Below are 18,634 nucleotides of genomic sequence, written 5' to 3'. Positions count from 1 at the left end.
CTATCCTGTGTCTTCAGCCATTCACACTGTGCTTTTGCACAACCAACAGATAGGAGAGTTACAAAATTCAGATTCACTAAAAATAAGCCAGTTCCACTTTATCCATCCACTGCAGAAGGAGAATGGACTTCACGAAGAAATGAAGGAGCATAAAAGGAAAGAGGCCAGCCAGGGAGCTGTGTCGATAAGATCACGCATACTCCCGAGAAAAAAAAAAGTATAAAAACATGCACTTTGTCAGGTGGTTGGCAAAATTGTAACCATATTCACAACAAAGTTGTCAGGGGCCGTGTCCCTCCTGGAGTGTCACAACTGTTTTGATTTAGGTCAAACTGCCTTCTCTGGGTGCCTGAATGGAAATGAACTGCAGCAGAAATAACTTAATACACCTTCACCGAAGGCACCTCTGCCAGTGCACAGCCTCTCCACTTGATGGGACATTTCTGCTGTTAGTTGGAGGGGAACGTCTCGGAGGGCGGAGTCAGGGCCAGGCTGAACAGGAAGGTCCATCTTGTGCTCTTCAGTCACGCAGTTTAGAACAGTACCACACAACCATGCTGGTCACAGCCAATCAAATCCTACACCGCTCACTTGCACTGTGAGATTACTGGTGAATCCAGGTGTACACAATCCCATGGGAACATCAGTCCGGAGAGTGGCAGTACGATAATGGATTCAGGACATCTACAGTTGGCTAATGGAACTTGGTGTGGACAAATGTACCAAATGTATGAAAGTGGAATAACAGACTCACCAGCCACTTTATGAGAAGCTCTTTATTAGAAACCTCCTCCTCCACCTCCTCCTCGTAGGTGTACAGTTAAGACACTGTAGTCCTCCTGCCAGCCACCATAAGGGTTAGGCATTCACCTTTTCAAGCTGTTTCTCATTACAATCAGGGATTTCTTGGGAGTGATGGACACTTTCAACCCAGCATTGAAATCCCAAAACAGAACACTGCTGTGCCTGATGTATCAGCACAGCACACATGAACACAGCACCATCATGCTGTGCTGACAGCCAGCAGTGGGGCTCAAGGTCACAATCTGAATGGTGTGCTGGGCGCGAGACAAACTGTGTAATGCCAGCAGACTTGCTGCAGCAGGTGAACAGCTCTAAAACACACCTGTGGGATCAGAGGGTTTAGAAAAGTGGCCATCAAGAAGATGTGCGAAACGGGCCTTTCTAGGAAAGCAGGTGTTGAGTGCGCCTGATATTGTTCTTTGCAGGTGTTGAGTGTGTCTGGTCTTGTTTTCTCCAGGTATTGAGTGTGTCTGGTCTTGTTCTCTCCAGGTGTTGAGTGTGTCTGGTCTTGTTTTCTCCAGGTATTGAGTGTGTTTGGTCTTGTTTTCTCCAGGTGTTGAGTGTGTCTGGTCTTGTTTTCTCCAGGTGTTGAGTGTGCCTGGTCTTCCCCTCACCACAGAGTCTGAGCACATTGGAACTCGCCTGTTCTGTACAGGTATTAAAGGGACGCCCAGTCTGCATGCATGGTCAAAAAGCACTGAAACTTTAACTCAAGTTCTCAGGTTATTAATAAAAGTATCAATGAATTAATCAACTGAGCGCTCCGTCAATAAACTGTAATATCTTAATAACATGTACTGAAACACAGTCTTCCTTCACAAACAAATAATAAACAATGAATAAATAATAGTCATAATAATAATAAGAAGAATCCCTACACTCCACACTATAAACATGTTAGAATCATGGCTTTTTATCAACATTATTCATTACCATAATTCTTCCCTCAATGTATTAAAAACAATACAGCAACACACAGGCCTTAAAGTAACACAAAGAATCCAAAACATGTCAGTTATTACAAGAGCATGAACATGTGGTTGTCTTGGGTGCTGAGCGGTTCTGTGATGACGCTGAGCTCTCTCCGGATGCGTGTGCCGTGGCCCACGAGACACACGGCACCACCAGCACTGGGTCTGATGCCGTGGCCCACGAGACACACGGCACCACCAGCACTGGGTCTGATGGGACCAGCACTGGGTCTGATGGGACCAGACGTGGTGCTGATGGGAAGGAGGACCGTGGAAGGAGAAAAACAAGGAGGCGGGTTTGATGGAGAAGCAAAGATGATGAAGGCAACACTGTCTGTCCGCCATTCATTGTGCTCCCTTAGCTGGTTTCACTGACTCTAAACATGAAAAACATGTCATGTTTATTCTCTCTCGTTCTCTCTAAAAGTCAGCAAACTCTTTTGCGCATTTCTCAGTGAGGGAGACTCGAATCTCCTCCTCTTCATAGTCATCAAAGTTGCTGGTGTCACCGGGACCCCTGCATTTAGGGACGAACGGGGCTTCTACCTGTAGAGGGAGAGGAGAATGGAGAGTGAAAAAGACACACACACACACACACACACACACACACACACACACACACACACACACACACACACACAAAGTTAACCTTGTCAGTAATGAAGTCTAGAAGAACCACAGGAGACATGAGTCTTATGTAAAACATCAAAATGTAAAATGTAATTAAACACTAAAAGGATCATTCCTTTCAGATCAGATGATTAAAAATGCTGTTTCACTTTATTTGTCAGATTCTTTGTTCTTTAAGTGCTTATTTCTCATCTGCTTGATTTAGATAGTTTATTTCTCAAATGCTTCCGAGTCTCACAGTCCTCATCCTCATAGACCTCCACGAGAGTTTTCCATTCAAGAAACTGGCAACATTTCCTCTGTGTTTTTGTAAAGTAAGAATAGGTATTTTCCTGTACTTGCCTAAAAATTGAGCTAGCTTGACAATGAGCTGTCTAGCTCCTGTTACCTTGAAAGCTAGCAGCCTAGCTCCTGTTACCTGTCGTCCTATGTGGACAGATGTTTTTAGTTAGTACTGCAGTGTCTTTCATTTACTGCTGATAAGGCAGGAATATTCTATAGGAGCAATTCAGTGTTTGAACTAGAACACTGACAAAGAGTCAGCATAGAGAGTACATTAGAGTTTTAAAAAACTATTTGTAAAAATTAGGTCCCAAAGAAAGGACTGTAACTCTAAACACAAACATTTGACAAAGAAACACTGTAAAAGCATTTCAGTTTCTGATCAGGCTTAGCGTTTTGAGTTCAGACTTAGCATTTCAGTTCAAGGATAGCGTTTGAGTTCAGGCTTAGCGTTTGAGTTCAAGCTTAGTGCTTCAATGTGCAGTATGATGTTTACATCCATGCTGTTATCTATGCTTTTTAGTTCCAAAACATTTTAATGATATGTCATGAACAGTGATGGCTTAGTTACCTTGAAAATGTAATACGATTACTGAGGACCAAGGACCAAGGAGGGAGGACCAAGATGGCGCCAGTGTCTGTGGCCTGCCTTCTGTCTCTACGAACTGTGGTTGTTTTCCTGCTGCTTTGGTTGCTTGTTATATTGAATGTCAACTCTCTACTGGTATATGATCGCCAAACACTCTTAAATATACGTCAATCATGCGTATGCTGGGAACGTTTCAGTCAAGACGGACAGAGGACCTTCTACCTACCACCTCCTTTGAGTATACCGGCTTGCCTTCGCCGTTTTCCAAATCTATCTGCACGCAGAAGGCGCAGACGTCATGGGAAACGCAGCGGCAGGTTGATAAAACTTAAAGTCAGCTTGGCATGCTCTTCTGTCACCTTCTCTGGAGATACTGGGTCGGCCTCTCTGTTTTATTTCATGACGCTTCCTGGATCTGATCGCCTCCTCGTTGGTTTCTTTGATCGGCTCGGATAAGGTGCAACCGACGGGCGTCTCTTTTCCTTACTTCTGTGGCCGTGGGGCGAACCTACGCAACCTGCAGCCTCTTGCTCGGGCCCGGAAGTCAGCCAATGCTCCGGCTCCTGTCAGGATGGCGCTGGTAAACGCTAGGTCACTAGCCAACAAAACGTTTATCCTGAAGGATTTTTTTACGTCCCACAGACTGGATTTTCTCTGTGTTACCGAGACATGAATGACTGTTGGTGAGTCTAGTGCTTTTGTGAACTTCTGCCTCCCGATTGCACTTATTTTAATTCTCCAAGGACGTCAGGACGCGGCGGAGGCACAGCGACTGTTTACAAAGAACAGTATAAATGTAAACGGGTCAATCCGACAACATCTTATTCCAGCTTTGAAGTTCACTTATTTGAACTTTGCTCTGTGTCTCCAGTGGTGTGCGCTGTTGTATACAGGCCACCTAAGTATAACAAAGATTTTATCGGGGACTTTGCAGACTTCTTGGCAGAATTAATGCCATACTGTGATCGGATTTTATTAGTTGGTGATTTTAATATTCATGTATGCTGTCCCTCGAAACCGTTGGCCAATGATTTCCTACATCTTATCGATTCTTTTAATCTGGTTCAACTCAGGAGCGTGGGCACACTCTTGACCTTGTTTTAACATATGGTTTTACTGTTTCTAACTTGGATGTTTGTGAAGCAGCTTTTTCTGACCATATGCCTGTTGTTTTTGACATGCCTTTCTTATGTCATATGGTGAAATCTCACACTGCTACACGGCGCTGTCGTGTTTTTAATTCCTCTACCGCTGCTCGATTCTCTGCAGCCTTTAATGCTACGATCAGCCTTTCTGAGTCTCTTGACTTTAATTCAGATGTCGAGGCATTCACCTCTCGATTTAACTCCACCTGCCAGACACTGTTTTAGACACTGTGGCTCCGCTGAAAATTAGATCTTCCAAGCCTCGATCTGAGCCTTGGATAAACGAGCATACGCGAGCTGCCAGGCGCGATTGCAGGAGAGCTGAGCGTAAGTGGAAGAAGGACAAGTTACAGGTGTCCTTCCAGTTGTTACGTGACAGTTGGCGTTTTTATCAGAAATCTGTGAAAGTTGCTAGATCAGAATACTTTTCTGATATTATTTCTTCTAACTGTAACAATCTTCGCATTCTTTTTAAAACTGTAAATTCTGCCCTAAATGCACCATAATCGGTTTGCCTGGAGAGCTCCACTGAATTGAGTGAGAACTTCTTGAGCTTTTTTATTAATAAGGTTTCTTGCATTAGGGCCCTCATTAGTTCTCCCTTTTATGACCCCTTTATCTCTGTGACATGCCAAGCTGTTTTTGACCAGTTTGAGCCTGTCATTTTGCCATCATTGAGAGATATCATTGGTCATATGAAGCCTGCTGGGTCTCCAAATGGCCTCATTCCACCTCGTCTTTTTAAAGAGGTCCTTTCCACCATGGCACCACATTTACTTAATATTATTAATGGAAGCATAGCAAATGGTATAGTGCCTGTCAGTTTTAAGCATGCAGTGGTGACCCCACTTCTTAAAAAACCTGATCTAGACTCCTCTAAACTGTCCAATTTTAGACCAATTTCCAAACTTCCTTTTCTTTCAAATATTTTAGAAAAAGTTGTCTATTGCCAGCTGAGCGCATTTTAAAATAATTATGACACCCTTGAGATGTTCCAGTCTGGTTTTAAATCCTGTCACAGTACTGAATCAGCCCTGTTGCAGGTTTTTAATGACATTCTTCTATCCACTGACTCTGGTCACTGTGTTGCTTTGGTCCTGTTGGATCTAACAGCGGCCTTCGATACAGTGGACCATCAGATCCTCCTGTCTCGTTTGGAAAATTGGGTGGGCATTAAGGGTATTGTTTTAGATTGGTTCAGATCCTATCTATCAGAGAGAAGTTTTAGTGTCCATATTAGAGCTTTTGAATCCTGTACGTCGCCCCTTACATGTGGGGTACCTCAAAGCTCTATACTTGGCCCTCTTCTTTTCTCTCTGTATCTACTGCCAATGGGATACATTTTTAGGAGACATGACATTGCTTTCCACTTTTATGCTGATAACTGTCAAATTTTTGTGCCATTAAAGCAGCAAAATGCATATTCTGCAGACCATCTTTTAAAGTGCATTGGAGACATCAAGGCATGGCTGTCCACAAATCTTTTGCACCTGAATGATGAGAAGAACGAGGTCATGCTGTTTGGACCTAGTGACATTAATGTTGATCTTGGTCCTTTGAATCAATATCGGACACAGACGGCAACAAATCTGGGTGTAAAACTGCACAGTAATCTAAAATTCGATGCTCCGATTAAGTCAGTAGTCAAGTCCAGCTTTTTTCAATTAAGACAACTGACAAAGGTGAAGCAATTTCTTTCACGGCAACACGGTGGCTTGGTGGTTATCACGTTTGCCTCTCAGCACTGGGGTCTTGGGTTCAAGTCCCTATCTGAGTGGAGTTTCCATGTTCTCCCTGTGTTTGTGTGGGTTTCCTCCGGGATCTCTGGTTTCCTCCCACAGTCCAAAGACATGGAGGTTAGGTAAATTGGCAGTCCCTGACAAATTCTCCCTGAGTGTGTGTCTGTGTGTCTCTGTTCAATAAAAAGTAGTGTATGTGTGCTTGTGTGCCCCGTGGTGGATGGTGCTCTGCCACTAGGGTCTGTCCTCTCTCCCCTTCCTGCACCCCATTCAGTCCCCCAGGGGGCTGTGGCTTCCGGTAGAGAGTACGCTGTGTGCAATTGGCTGCCCCCCTGAAGTGGTATACGCGGGGATGGTGGGCGTGACCCTGGTCCCCTAGGGGGAATTCGGAGGGAGGAGATGGAGAGGCGGCAGGCGTACCCTGCGCCACGTGCTCCGACAGCTACCCCGACAACTGGTCGCGCGTCCACCGAGAGGACTGCCGGGGTATTCCGCCTGCACCCAGCGTTACAGCGGTATATTTGTAAATATATTTGTAAATGTAATACAAGTGAACTATTCAGTCAGACAGCTCTTGTTCTGAAATGAAATACCATTATAATTTCAAGCATTTTTAAGTAGGCTACGTTGGCCAAAATTCCAGCACTTTTCAAACCTGGAACACAATGCAACATTAAAATTCATTGTGTAAATGTTCCTTCCCCTGTTTTTGAGGGGTATTTCTTTATACTACCACATATCGTTACGGACAACACTGCACAGAATGACGTGAACGCGATCGTGCTCTCACAGGTTCGCGTGCAGCGTGCGGAGTCGAGCGCTACAGTCAGACGCAAAAGTATAACTGAGCCAAGAAGAAAGCAAAAATATGTTTTTACTAAGGGAAATAAAAATAGTAATGCACAGTTACTTGGATAAGTAACTTTAATCTGATTACCGGACTGTAAATAGTAACTCGTTATATTACTCATTACTGAAAAAGTGGTAAGATTAAAGTCTAGGGGTGACATCTAGGGGTGACCTGCAATAGTCGCTGATTCGAATATAGTCGACTATACCCCCTAGTCGACTATGAACGTCATAGTCGAATGTACCATTCTAACTGCATGGGGGTGCCCAAGGATGCTGCTAAGCATTACATAAATATCTTTGTTTTCGTTATATGTAGCCTTTTGTCAAATACAATCATTCTAATTTCTGTTAATAAATATTTTTAAATGATGTGTGCGCATTAACAATAGGCATCTTCCTTCCTACACATTAATAAATCACACCCTGCAGTTGCACAATCCAAATGAGCGGAGCTGAACACGGTACATCTGCCAAGATTATAATGGCTACTAAAAAAACTTCAAAAGTATTTTGAAAAAGATGAATCAAACAAAGTAAATTGCAAGTTATGTCATCAACGTCTTTCATTTCGCACGACAACAACCAACATGGCATACCATTTAAAACGCACAAGGCGAAAAAAAAAAACAGTTCAGCAGTTTGTCGTTTCGGTCGTGTCGTTTCGGTCGTGTCGTCTCGTCGCGTCTCGGCAAGTAGGCCTATAAACATTTTTTGTTGTTGTTTGCTTTTAAACCCCGTTACTTGAACCTTTCCTTATATTTTTGTTGCTGTTGTGTGGAATTTTTTTTTATATTTTTAGGCTGGCATATTTTATTCAAAATATTTTTGACATTTTGCACAGTGCTTGTCTGACAGTTCGATATGCGCACTGCGCACTGACGGTTAATGTTCTCCAACGTTTCATTAAAAAATAAATAGGTAAATAAATAAAAGCTGAATAAAGCCAACCTATCGTGTTTATTCATTTATCTGAATGATTTAGGTTTTTACTTTGAAGTGGAAAAAAGTCCTGAATGAGAACGGGATCCTGTTTAAGGTGCTCTAGATAAAAAAAAAATCCCTGATTCGACTATTAGTCGACTAAAGGGAAAATCTGATGAATCGACTATGAAAAACCTTAGTTGAAAACACCTCTACTGACATCACTGGTCATGAACTGAAAGCTCTGTGTCTGCGCATGTGTTTCTGACAGTGTCTGTATGTGTGTGTGTGTGTGTATGCGCATGCATCTCACCCTACACGGTTCAGCAAATTGTACGCGTGTGCATCTCTCTCACCATGCACTGGTTAATGGCAGATCTGTGTGAGCATGTGTCACTCTCTGTTGGCATGTTTGTGTGTGTCTCACCCTGCGCTGATAGATGGCAATCCAATCAGTGGTAGAGAACCATTTGTGGCCCTTGATGTCATTCACGCCATTCTTGAGGTTGCCGTAGCGCTTGGTCAGGTCCACCTGCAACAGGTTTCGCAGGAGCTCCTTCAGATCCGAGCTGAAGTGTGAGGGGAAGCGCACCTGGGGACCACACACACACATACATACATACACGCATGCACACACACACGCGCATGCACACACACGCACGCATGCACACACACACGCATGCACACACACACACACGCATGCACACATGCACACACGCACGCACACACACATGCATGCACGCACACACATGCATGCATGCACGCACACACACACGCATGCACTCACACATCCATGCACGCACGCACGCACATACACACGCGCACGCACGCACACAAACACACACGCATGTATGCACGTATGCATGCACACACATACACACCCACGCACAGACACAGACACAGACACACTGTTAAATCTACAGTGTCCACCAACATACCATGAAAGCAACAATTGCATTTATAAATTGTATTGTATGTGACCTCCTTTTAATTTAATTTGGTAATTTAATTTGTAAAATTGCATTTCTGTTTGCACCTTTCGAATATGTCTTGGTGATTATGTTACTCATCAGAACGCAATCCGGCAAAATTATCTGCACCGCACATTCACGTCATTAAAGACTTACTTCAGGGACAATATTAGCTTTACTCAAATAAATGCAGTGAGTCTACTACATTCAGCCATGTTATACATCCACTGCCAGCTGCTCCTTCCAGCACTGGGTACTTGTCTCGACACCAAGTTCACTTTCAAGTATTTACAGTTCAAAGGTTATGGTATACAAGAGTGGAAAAGCATGCTTTCAAGAAAAGCATTCAAGAAAATTCTTCTCCTCTCATCGGTCAGTCTTCATTGCACTGAACTATACACAATTTCTATTTTGATTTTAATCATCAACACAACTGGCATCATGGTGAGCTGGTTGTACTAAAGCACAGCACTCAGAGTGAAATATGATGTGATGATATTAAATTTCCTCACCACCCAAGAAACACCTTGTAGGTGGACAGCCCCATCTGCTGCCACGGACAGTGTGCGTCAGTTGACCTTTGACTCTTCATCAATGGTCAGTTTTATCTTCATCAACCTGGCTGCAGTTGGCTGGATATTTTATATTCTCAACCCAGTGCTACCTCCCTGCTCCATCATGCCAGGTCTAATACCCCCCCCCCCCATACACCAGGAAAATGCCCCCCTATCCACCCTGAACGGGGCCAATGACACCTCCACACTCCCCCAGGCCTAACAATAACCCCATCCCCCCACATACACCAGGATAATGCCCCCATCCACCCTGAGCATGGCAAATGCTGCTCTTGCACTCTTTTGATCTTTGATGCACCAACAGCTCCACAAGACTTAACGTTCTCACTCTCCTGATGCTGCAATTTACAACACAACTAGACGACCACTGCTGTGAGCTAAAAACAACAGTTCCTCATTTACATTTGGATTTCACTGATTAAAGCAGAGGAAATACATAAAAAAAATTTTATCACAATGTTGTTGACTTGGAATCCTCCTGGAATTACATCAAACACATGTGCTGGGATAAATGAAGCTGTCACTTAAGTTTGCCCATGAACATGTGGACGATCCAGAGCAGTCATGAGAGAAAGTTCTGTCGTCAGATGAGACCAAAAGAGAACTTTTTGGTCTTAATTCCACTCGCGGTGTTTCTAAGAGGGAGAACTTGCAAAGTCGCAGGGTGTTCAAACACTTATTTTCCTCACTGTATATATACAGGGGTTGGACAATGAAACTGAAACAAATGGTTTTAGACCACAATAATTTATTAGCATGGTGTAGGGCAGACCTGGGCAAGCAACGGCCCGCGGGCCACATCCGGCCCATTGTGCGTCCCTGTCCGGCCCGCGAGAGGCCAATCATAATTTTAACAAATATCTATGTCGTGCATGCAATACAACTGTGACGCTTTTATTTTGAAAGCGCTACATTTTTGTTAATTCCGTGTGGATGTACGTGCTTGTGTGTGAGCTGTGCAAGAAACACTAGGTGATCAGCGACAAGTTAAGGCAAAATTTATACTTTCGCGAGTGAACGTAGCGCGGGACTACGCACCCCTCGCACGAACCTCCGCGAACGGCGGAACATTTACGTGACAAATTATAATTGTGAATTGTGTTCCAGGTTTGAAAAGTGCTGGAATGTTGGCTAAAGTACTTGAAAATGCTTGAAATTGTAACTGTATTTTGATTCACAACAAATAGCTGACTGAACAGGGGGTATTCCAGAAAGCGGATTCAATGAAGAAACCGGGTAAGAAAACTCAGGGTTTTCCGTTCCAGAAACCGAGCTTAGAGAGAACCTGAGTCAGCTGGGAAATATTGAAATGGACCTTGAAAGTGCCGTAGAAGTGCAAGCTAGGTTTAAGCCTGGTTACTTGACGCGGCGCGAGCAGCGCGGGGGTCCGTGTGGCGAAAATGACGTAATCGCGGTGGCTCTGCCCGTGCGCGAGGGCCTCGAATTTTGTAACTTTGCGCGCACTCCGCGCCTCAGCGCGATGGACATGTTTGCAGGGTTCATACACCTTTACAAGGTGGAATTAAAGCATTTGTACGTCACTTTCAAGGTCCATTTCAATATTTCCCAGCACGTTAAACTTAATTAAGTTAAATATTTACTTTTTTATCACATTATTTACAGTAATGGTTGTTTAAAGTCTTCACGTTCTCTCATGTTTCGTCCTGGAATTACAAGAGGCTCGTATTTGTTAATGCAATACAAGAAAACTGTTCATTCAGATGGCTATTTGTTGTGAAACGAAGTAGTTACAATTTCAAACATTTTCAAGTATTTAGCCTAAATTCCAGCACTTTTAAAATCTGAAACAAAAAGCAACATTAAAATTGGTCAGGTAAATGTTCCTTCCATTGTTTTTGAGGGGTGTTTCTTTATACTAACACACATCGTTTCGGAGAACACTACACAGAATGTGAAGCTGCAAGTATAAACGCCTCTACCGTTTGCGGAAGTTCGTGCAAGGTGGGCGGGGCCATCGTAATGACGTCATTTTCGTTTGTGTGGCCCTCTGACACAATTTAGGTTTCTTATGTGGCCCCTTGTAAAAATTAATTGCCCACCCTTGGTGTAGGGCTTCCTTTTGCGTCCAATACAGCATCAATTTGTGTTGGAAATAACATATACACAGTCCTGCACAGTGGTCAGAGGGATTTTAAGCCACTCTTCTTGCAGGATAGTGGCCACGTCACTACGTGATGCTGGTGGTGGAATATGTTTCCTGACTCGTTCCTCCAAAACACCCCAAAGTGGCTCAATAATATTTAGATCTGGTGACTGTGCAGGCCATGGGATATGTTAAACTTCACTTTCATGTTCATCAAACTAATCTATCACCAGTCTTGCTATGTGTATTGGTGTATTGTCATCCTGATACACAGTACCACCTTCAGGATACAATGTTTGAACCATTGGATGCACATGGTCCTCCAGAATGGTTCGGTAGTCCTTGGCAGTGACGCCCATCTAGCACAAGTATTGGGCCAAGGGAATGTCATGATATGGCAGCCCAAACCATCACTGATCCACCCCCGTGATTCACTGCTGGTCGGGGTGGTACGCTTCATTGGGGCTTCTCCACACTGTAACTCTCCCGGATGTGGGGAAAACAGTAAAGGTGGACTCATCAGAGAACAATACATGTTTCACATTGTCCACAGCCCAAGATTTGCACTCCTTGCACCATTGAAAAAGGTTTGGCTATAGCAGCCCAGCCATGTATATTGACCCTGTGGAGCTCCTGATGGGCAGTTTTGGTGGAAACAGGAGAGTTGAGGTGCACATTTAATTCTGCCATTATTTGGGCAGCTGTGGTTTTATGTTTTTTGGATACAGTCCGGGTTAGCAGCCGAACATCACTTTCAGACAGCTTCCTCCTGCGTCCACAGTTAATCCTGTTGGACGTGGTTCGTCTGTCTTGGTGGAATGGACATTATTGCATCTTTTACATTCTGTCTACATTCTGTCTATATTGTTGTTGTCATGGTGACCGGTGTCGGCCAGAGGAGGATGGGCTCCCCCCCTGAGTCTTGGTTCCTCTCAAGGTTTCTTCCTCATGCAAAAACTAGGGAGTTTTTCCTTACCACTGTCGCCTTTGGCTTGCTCACTGGGGGCTAGGACTCGGCACTTGTAAAGCTGCTTTGTGACAACAACTGTTGTAAAAAGCGCTATATAAATAAAATTTGATTTGATTTGATTTGTATGCTAACATTACCCTGGATATTGTGGCTCTTGATACATCACAAAGACTTGCTGTCTTGGTCACAGATGCGCCAGCAAGTCACGCACCAACAATTTGTTCTCTTTTGAACTCTAGTACGTCACCCATAATGTTGTGTGCATTGCAATATTTTGAGCAAATCTATGCTCTTACCCTGCTAATTGAACCACAATCTGCTCAAACAATGTGCAATTAATGAAGATTTACTACCAGGCTGGTCCAATTTAGTCATGAAACCTCCCACAATAAAATGACAGGTGCTTCAGTTTCATTGTCCAATCCCTGTGTATATATATATATATATATATATATATATATATATATATATATATATATATATATATATATATATATATATATATATATATATATATATTAGGGGTGGGAATCTCCAAGCACTCTACGATTCGATTCGGGTATGATTCAGAGGTCTGCGATTTGATTATAAAACGATTATTGATGCATCTTGGTAGTAGCAATCCATGATGAATTAACTTCAATTTTATTTCCATTTTAAAACTCCCATTTTATTTTATATTTAATCAAACGAAAGCAATATGGCAAGTACAAGGCCACACTCCAGAGAACTGAACAAAGAAGTACAAACTGAATAAGTGCACCTGTAGCAGCATGTTTGCAGTAAATTAACAGATTTCAGTAAATGCCAACTCTTAACCAACATTATGTGCAAACAACAAACAAATATGTGGTACCAAAACCACAGCTTCCACACAAGAGTAGAATTATGTGCTAGCAGCTGAAACAATATCCTGAGTATAGAACTCCTCAGACAAAATCAGAAATGTACCAAAATCACAAACAACTTTTCATACACACATTCAGAATTCTGTGCCATCAGCTTTAATAAAAAAAAATTGATTGTACACTTCAGCATATTTTGAATAGCTAATAACTTAAACACATTCCTTATATAAAAATAAAGATTCCAAGACTTCTGACTAAATATTGAAAAATAATATCTCCTAGACGGGACGCTGTATCTCGGCTCCAATGTGTGCAGCAGGGCGCGAAAGCCCTGGTTCTCAACGATTGAATACGGACGCAAATCCTTTGCTATGAAAGTTGAGATAGAGTTAGGCACAAAGCGAATTTTAATGTTGCTTTGTGAAAAGTGCTTTGTTTGAAAAGTGTTGGAATTTAGGCCAAAGTATTTGAAAATGCTTGAAATTGTAACTACTTCGTTTCACAACAAAATCTGTCTGACTGAACAGTTCTCTTGTATTAGGTTAACAAATACGAGCCTCTTGTAATTCCAGGATGAAACATGAGAGAACGTGAAGACGCTAAGATTGGGCATTTTGAAAATAAACAACCATTAAATAATGTGATAAAAAAGCGAATTATTTCGCTATATATAGGCTATATATGTATAAATATTTAACTAAATTAAGTTTAACGTGCTGGGAAATATAGAAATTGACATTGAAAGTGACGTACAAGTGCTTGAATTCCACCTTATAAAGGTGTATGAACCCTGCAAACATGACTTTGTTCATTGCGCTGAAGTGCGGCGCGCGCGAAGTTACAAAATTCGAGAGGTGCACGACCTCGCGAATCGACAGCGCGGGAGACCCTCGCGCACGAGCGGAGTCACCGCGATTACACTCGCGACGCGTCTAGTATAAAACCAGGCTTTAGTAAGTTAGTGTCGGCTGAATTTGCCGCTCTTCTTGCATCTTTGTTATGTGCGCAGCTAACGTCTAGACAATCGATTGTTGTCATTTGTGAATCGCTTCTGAATCGTCCACGTTGCGCATCGAGATGCATCTAACAATCGAATATTTCCCGCACCCCTAATATATATATATATATTAGTGGTGGGGCGTTAACGGCGTTCGTTAATTTGATACTCTTATCGGGCGATATAAAAATTATCGCCGTTAATCTATTCTCAAAGTTGGGTTGGGAACTGGGTCAAAATGGATAAGCAAACTATGATGACTTTCAACTTGATAGTAGTTCGGGTGTATTCCTAACCAAATTGCACAGTAGGGGCGAGAATGTGTTTTCAAACCTGTCAATTACAAATCGTACGTGTGTTTACATGGATGCAGCCACGAAGTCGCCAGGTTTACTTCATGGAAAATTCATTTTTAGGAACGTAAAATGTTACCGGAGCGGAGCTCGCAGCGGTCGTTTTCTGCATGGTCCTAGCGCTAGATTCGTCGCTATTTAAATATTTCTTTTTAACCGTTAAAACTGCAGAGGACCAAAACTGACTTTTGAAAATTACGTCCGTGAGGTTAAATGTACTAAATGTTGGCTTACATTTCAAATATCATATTTAGCTGAATAAACATGTTATTTAATGTACAGTATGTAGGCTTACAAATTCATGTTTAACTGAATAAACCGTTGAACACGAGTAGCCTACATTTTATTGAGCATGTTTTTTTTTCTTCAAGTATCAAAGTAGAACAGCTTCCTCAAGCAGTCATTGATGCATTTTGGAAACAGGAGATGAGCCCCTGGTCTAATGCATCCTCTGTATTAAGAAACCCTATCTCAAAAACTGACTTTTAGTCATTACTTGGGTAGCACGCATATGAGCCATTTTAATATAGATTAATCTAGATTAATTTCAAGATTTCAGTGAGATTAATCTAGATTTAAAAAAATTAATCTATGCCCACCCCTAATATATACACTGCTCAAAACAAATAAAGGGTACACTTAAAAACACAATGTAACTCAAGTCAATGACACTTCTGTGAAACCAACCTGTTCAGTTAGGAAACAAAACTGAATCAATTTCACCTGCTGTTGTGCAAATGGAACAGACAACAGGTAGAAATTAATGAATGAATGTTCAATTTATATAGCGCCTTTCAGGATACCCAAGGCGCTTTACAATTTTAACATGGGTACAAGTCTCAGACAGCCAATCACACACACACCGGCGAGAAGCGGCAGCCAATTGCACACAGCGTACTCTCTACCGGGATCCACAGCCCCCTGGGGGACTGAATGGGGTGCAGGAAGGGGAGAGAGGACAGACCCTAGTGGCAAAGCACCATCCACCACTGGGCACACAAGCACACACACATTCATGCACAGACACTCAGACAACTACTTTTTTTATTGAACAGAGAGACACAGACACACACTCGGGAAGAGTTTGTCAGGAAGGGCCAATTTACCTAAGCTCCATGTTTTTGGACTGTGGGAGGAAACCGGAGATCCCGGAGGAAACCCACGCAAACACAGGGAGAACAAGGAAACTCCACTCAGATAGGGGCTTGAACCCAAGACCCCAGTGCTGAGAAGTTGCTCAGGTAGTGCAGCTCATCAAGGATGGCACATCAATGTGAGCTGTGGCAAGAAGGTTTGCTGTGTCTGTCAGCACAGTGTCCAGAGCATGGAGCAGATACCAGGAGACAGGCCGGTACACCAGGAGACGTGGAGGAGGCCGTAGGAGGGCAACAACCCAGCAACAGGACCGCTACCTCCGCCTTTGTGCAAGAAGGAACAGGAGGAGCACTGCCAGATACAAGATGACCTCCAGCAGGCTACTAATATCCATGTTTCTGCTCAAACTGTCAGAAACAGACTCCATGAGGATGGTATGAGGGCCCGACATCCACAAGTGGGGCTTGTGCTTACAATAATCTTTGGAGGGCCACACAGACTTCCATGTGCTAGCCAGAGGTACCCTGACTGCCATTAGGTACCGGGACAAGATCCTCAGACCCATTGTGAGACTATACGCTGATGCAGTGGGCCCTGGATTCCTTCTGATGCATGACAATGCTAGGCCTCATGTGGCTGAAGTGTGTCAGCAATTCCTGCACGATGAAGGTATTGATGCTATGGACTGACCTGTCCGTTCCCCAGACCTGAATCCAATCGAGCACATCTGGGACATCATGTCTCGTTCCATCCAACAACGCAACAGACTGTCCAGGAGTTGACTGACGATTCAATCCAGGTCTGGGAGGAGATTCCTCAGGAGAACATCAAGGGCCCAGGTGTTGAAGGGAGGTCATACAGGCCCGTGGTGGCCACTCACACTATTGAGCCTCATTTTAACTTGTCTTGAGGAATTTCCACTGAAATTGGATCAGCCTGTTTGATTTGATTTTCCACTTTGACTTTGAGTATGATTTCAAATCCAGACCTCCATGGGAAAATAATTTTGATTTACATTGATCATTTTTGTTATTTTGTTCTCGCATTCCACTATGTAATGAAAATAAAATAAAGATTGAAAATAAAGATTTTCAACTGGAATATTTTATTCACTGAGATATAGGATGTGCTATTTTAGTGTTCCCTTTATTTTTCGAGCACATATATGATTTTTTTATTCCTTTTTGGATGTTGTGAATGTTATTGAGTTTAATTTTGAATGGGATTTTGATTAGGTCAGTGCGGAAAATGTAAGCACCCTGTCCACTCAGAGCTGCATGTAGAGGCCACAAACACTGCACACTGACAATACAGACCACTTTAGGAAGCACAACCAGAGATCCCAACCCTTGTGTGGATGCGAAGGGTCCAGAGAAAACAGGAGACCGTATACAAGTCTGGGGAGTGATTACTCCAAACAGATACTGTGTGAAAACAGTGTGGCCACACTGTCGCATCGGGGATGTTTTGAGTTATAGTAATTTCATCAACAATGTTGCACATGCTACTTATTCTGCTTCCTTAAAAGGCCTTTCTAGGCAAAATCACTGGACCTTTCAATGCAAGCACATATTGTACATTTTTAGACTTCTGTACACCTTCAGTCCTGCCTGACGACTGTGCTTGACAACTGTGATATGGGGAGAGAACAATGAAAAAAATTATTATTTTTTTAGATATCAAAGGTGAGTCCCATGGAGACTCTTTCCCTCTCCTTCACTTTTGGCATAGGACCCAGTGTGACCCACATCGACACAATTAGGCATTTAAGATTAAGATTTGTTAAGGTTTTGTTTAGGTTATGTTTAGGTGTTAATGTTATGTTTATGATTTAACTGTTTATAAAGTTTTTTTTATAACAAATAAAACTGCATGCTATTATGGGCATATGATGTTCCAGCCTGGAGGATGGAAGGGGCCTGCTCTAGGTGCATCTGCTCTAGGTGCGTCTGCTCTAGGTGCGCCTGTTCTAGGTGCGTCTGCTCTAGGTGCGTCTGCTCTAGGTGCGCCTGCTCTAGGTGCGCCTGCTCTAGGTGCGCCTGCTCTAGGTGCGTCTGCTCTAGGTGCGCCTGCTCTAGGTGCGCCTGTTCTAGGTGTGTCTGCTCTAGGTGCATCTGCTCTAGGTGCGCCTGCTCTAGGTGCGTCTGCTCTAGGTGCGCCTGCTCTAGGTGCGTCTGCTCTAGGTGCGTCTGCTCTAGGTGCGCCTGCTCTAGGTGCGTCTGCTCTAGGTGCGCCTGCTCTAGGTGCGCCTGCTCTAGGTGCATCTGCTCTAGGTGCGCCTGCTCTAGGTGCGCCTGCTCTAGGTGCGTCTGCTCTAGGTGCGCCTGCTCTAGGTGCGTCTGCTCTAGGTGCATCTGCTCTAGGTGCGCCTGCTCTAGGTGCGCCTGCTCTAGGTGTGTCTGCTCTAGGTGCGCCTGCTCTAGGTGCGTCTGCTCTAGGTGCGTCTGCTCTAGGTGCGCCTACTCTTCTCACCTTTCCTGAGACAATCTTCTCATAGATGTGGATGGGCTGGTCGGCGAAGAATGGTGGGTAGCCAGCAGCCATCTCATAGACCAAAACACCTAATGCCCACCAGTCAACAGCTTTATTATAACCCTGCCAGAGTCAGAGTGAGACACAGAGAAAGACACAGAAAGACGGAGAGGGTGGTGAGACAGAGAGAATAGATGAAGGAGATGGAAGGGCAGACACAATAACCTTCACACATCCAGCCATAACATCCAGTGACAGTAAGACCCTTCAGTGAGCCTCCGGTGGTTATACGGCAGCCCCCTGGGAACCTGAGGAT

General features: G+C 43.5%; 1 protein-coding gene across 3 annotated transcripts in view; it reads right to left on the bottom strand.

Moving 5' to 3' along the window:
- Positions 1-33: 33 nt before the first annotated feature.
- prkacab (protein kinase, cAMP-dependent, catalytic, alpha, genome duplicate b) overlaps positions 34-18,634 on the bottom strand; it is a 25,421-nt gene continuing 6,820 nt past the window's right edge. The window contains exons 8-10 of one of the 3 annotated variants that reach the window (XM_076989396.1): positions 18,319-18,441; positions 8,361-8,525; positions 34-2,321 (exon numbers count right to left, since the gene is read on the bottom strand). In XM_076989396.1, coding sequence (XP_076845511.1) covers positions 2,196-2,321; positions 8,361-8,525; positions 18,319-18,441 — 414 coding nt within the window. In that variant the 3' untranslated portion in view covers positions 34-2,195. Of the gene's footprint in view, positions 2,322-8,360; positions 8,526-13,086; positions 17,477-18,318; positions 18,442-18,634 lie in introns of those variants that run through there. The other 2 variants (XM_076989397.1, XM_076989398.1) reach the window with 2 other exon arrangements.

The sequence above is a fragment of the Brachyhypopomus gauderio genome, unplaced genomic scaffold (assembly GCF_052324685.1).
Source record: "Brachyhypopomus gauderio isolate BG-103 unplaced genomic scaffold, BGAUD_0.2 sc67, whole genome shotgun sequence".
NCBI lineage: Eukaryota > Metazoa > Chordata > Actinopteri > Gymnotiformes > Hypopomidae > Brachyhypopomus > Brachyhypopomus gauderio.
The sequence above is the reverse complement of the archived record's forward strand: the minus strand, read 5'-3'. Positions and strand labels throughout refer to the sequence as shown.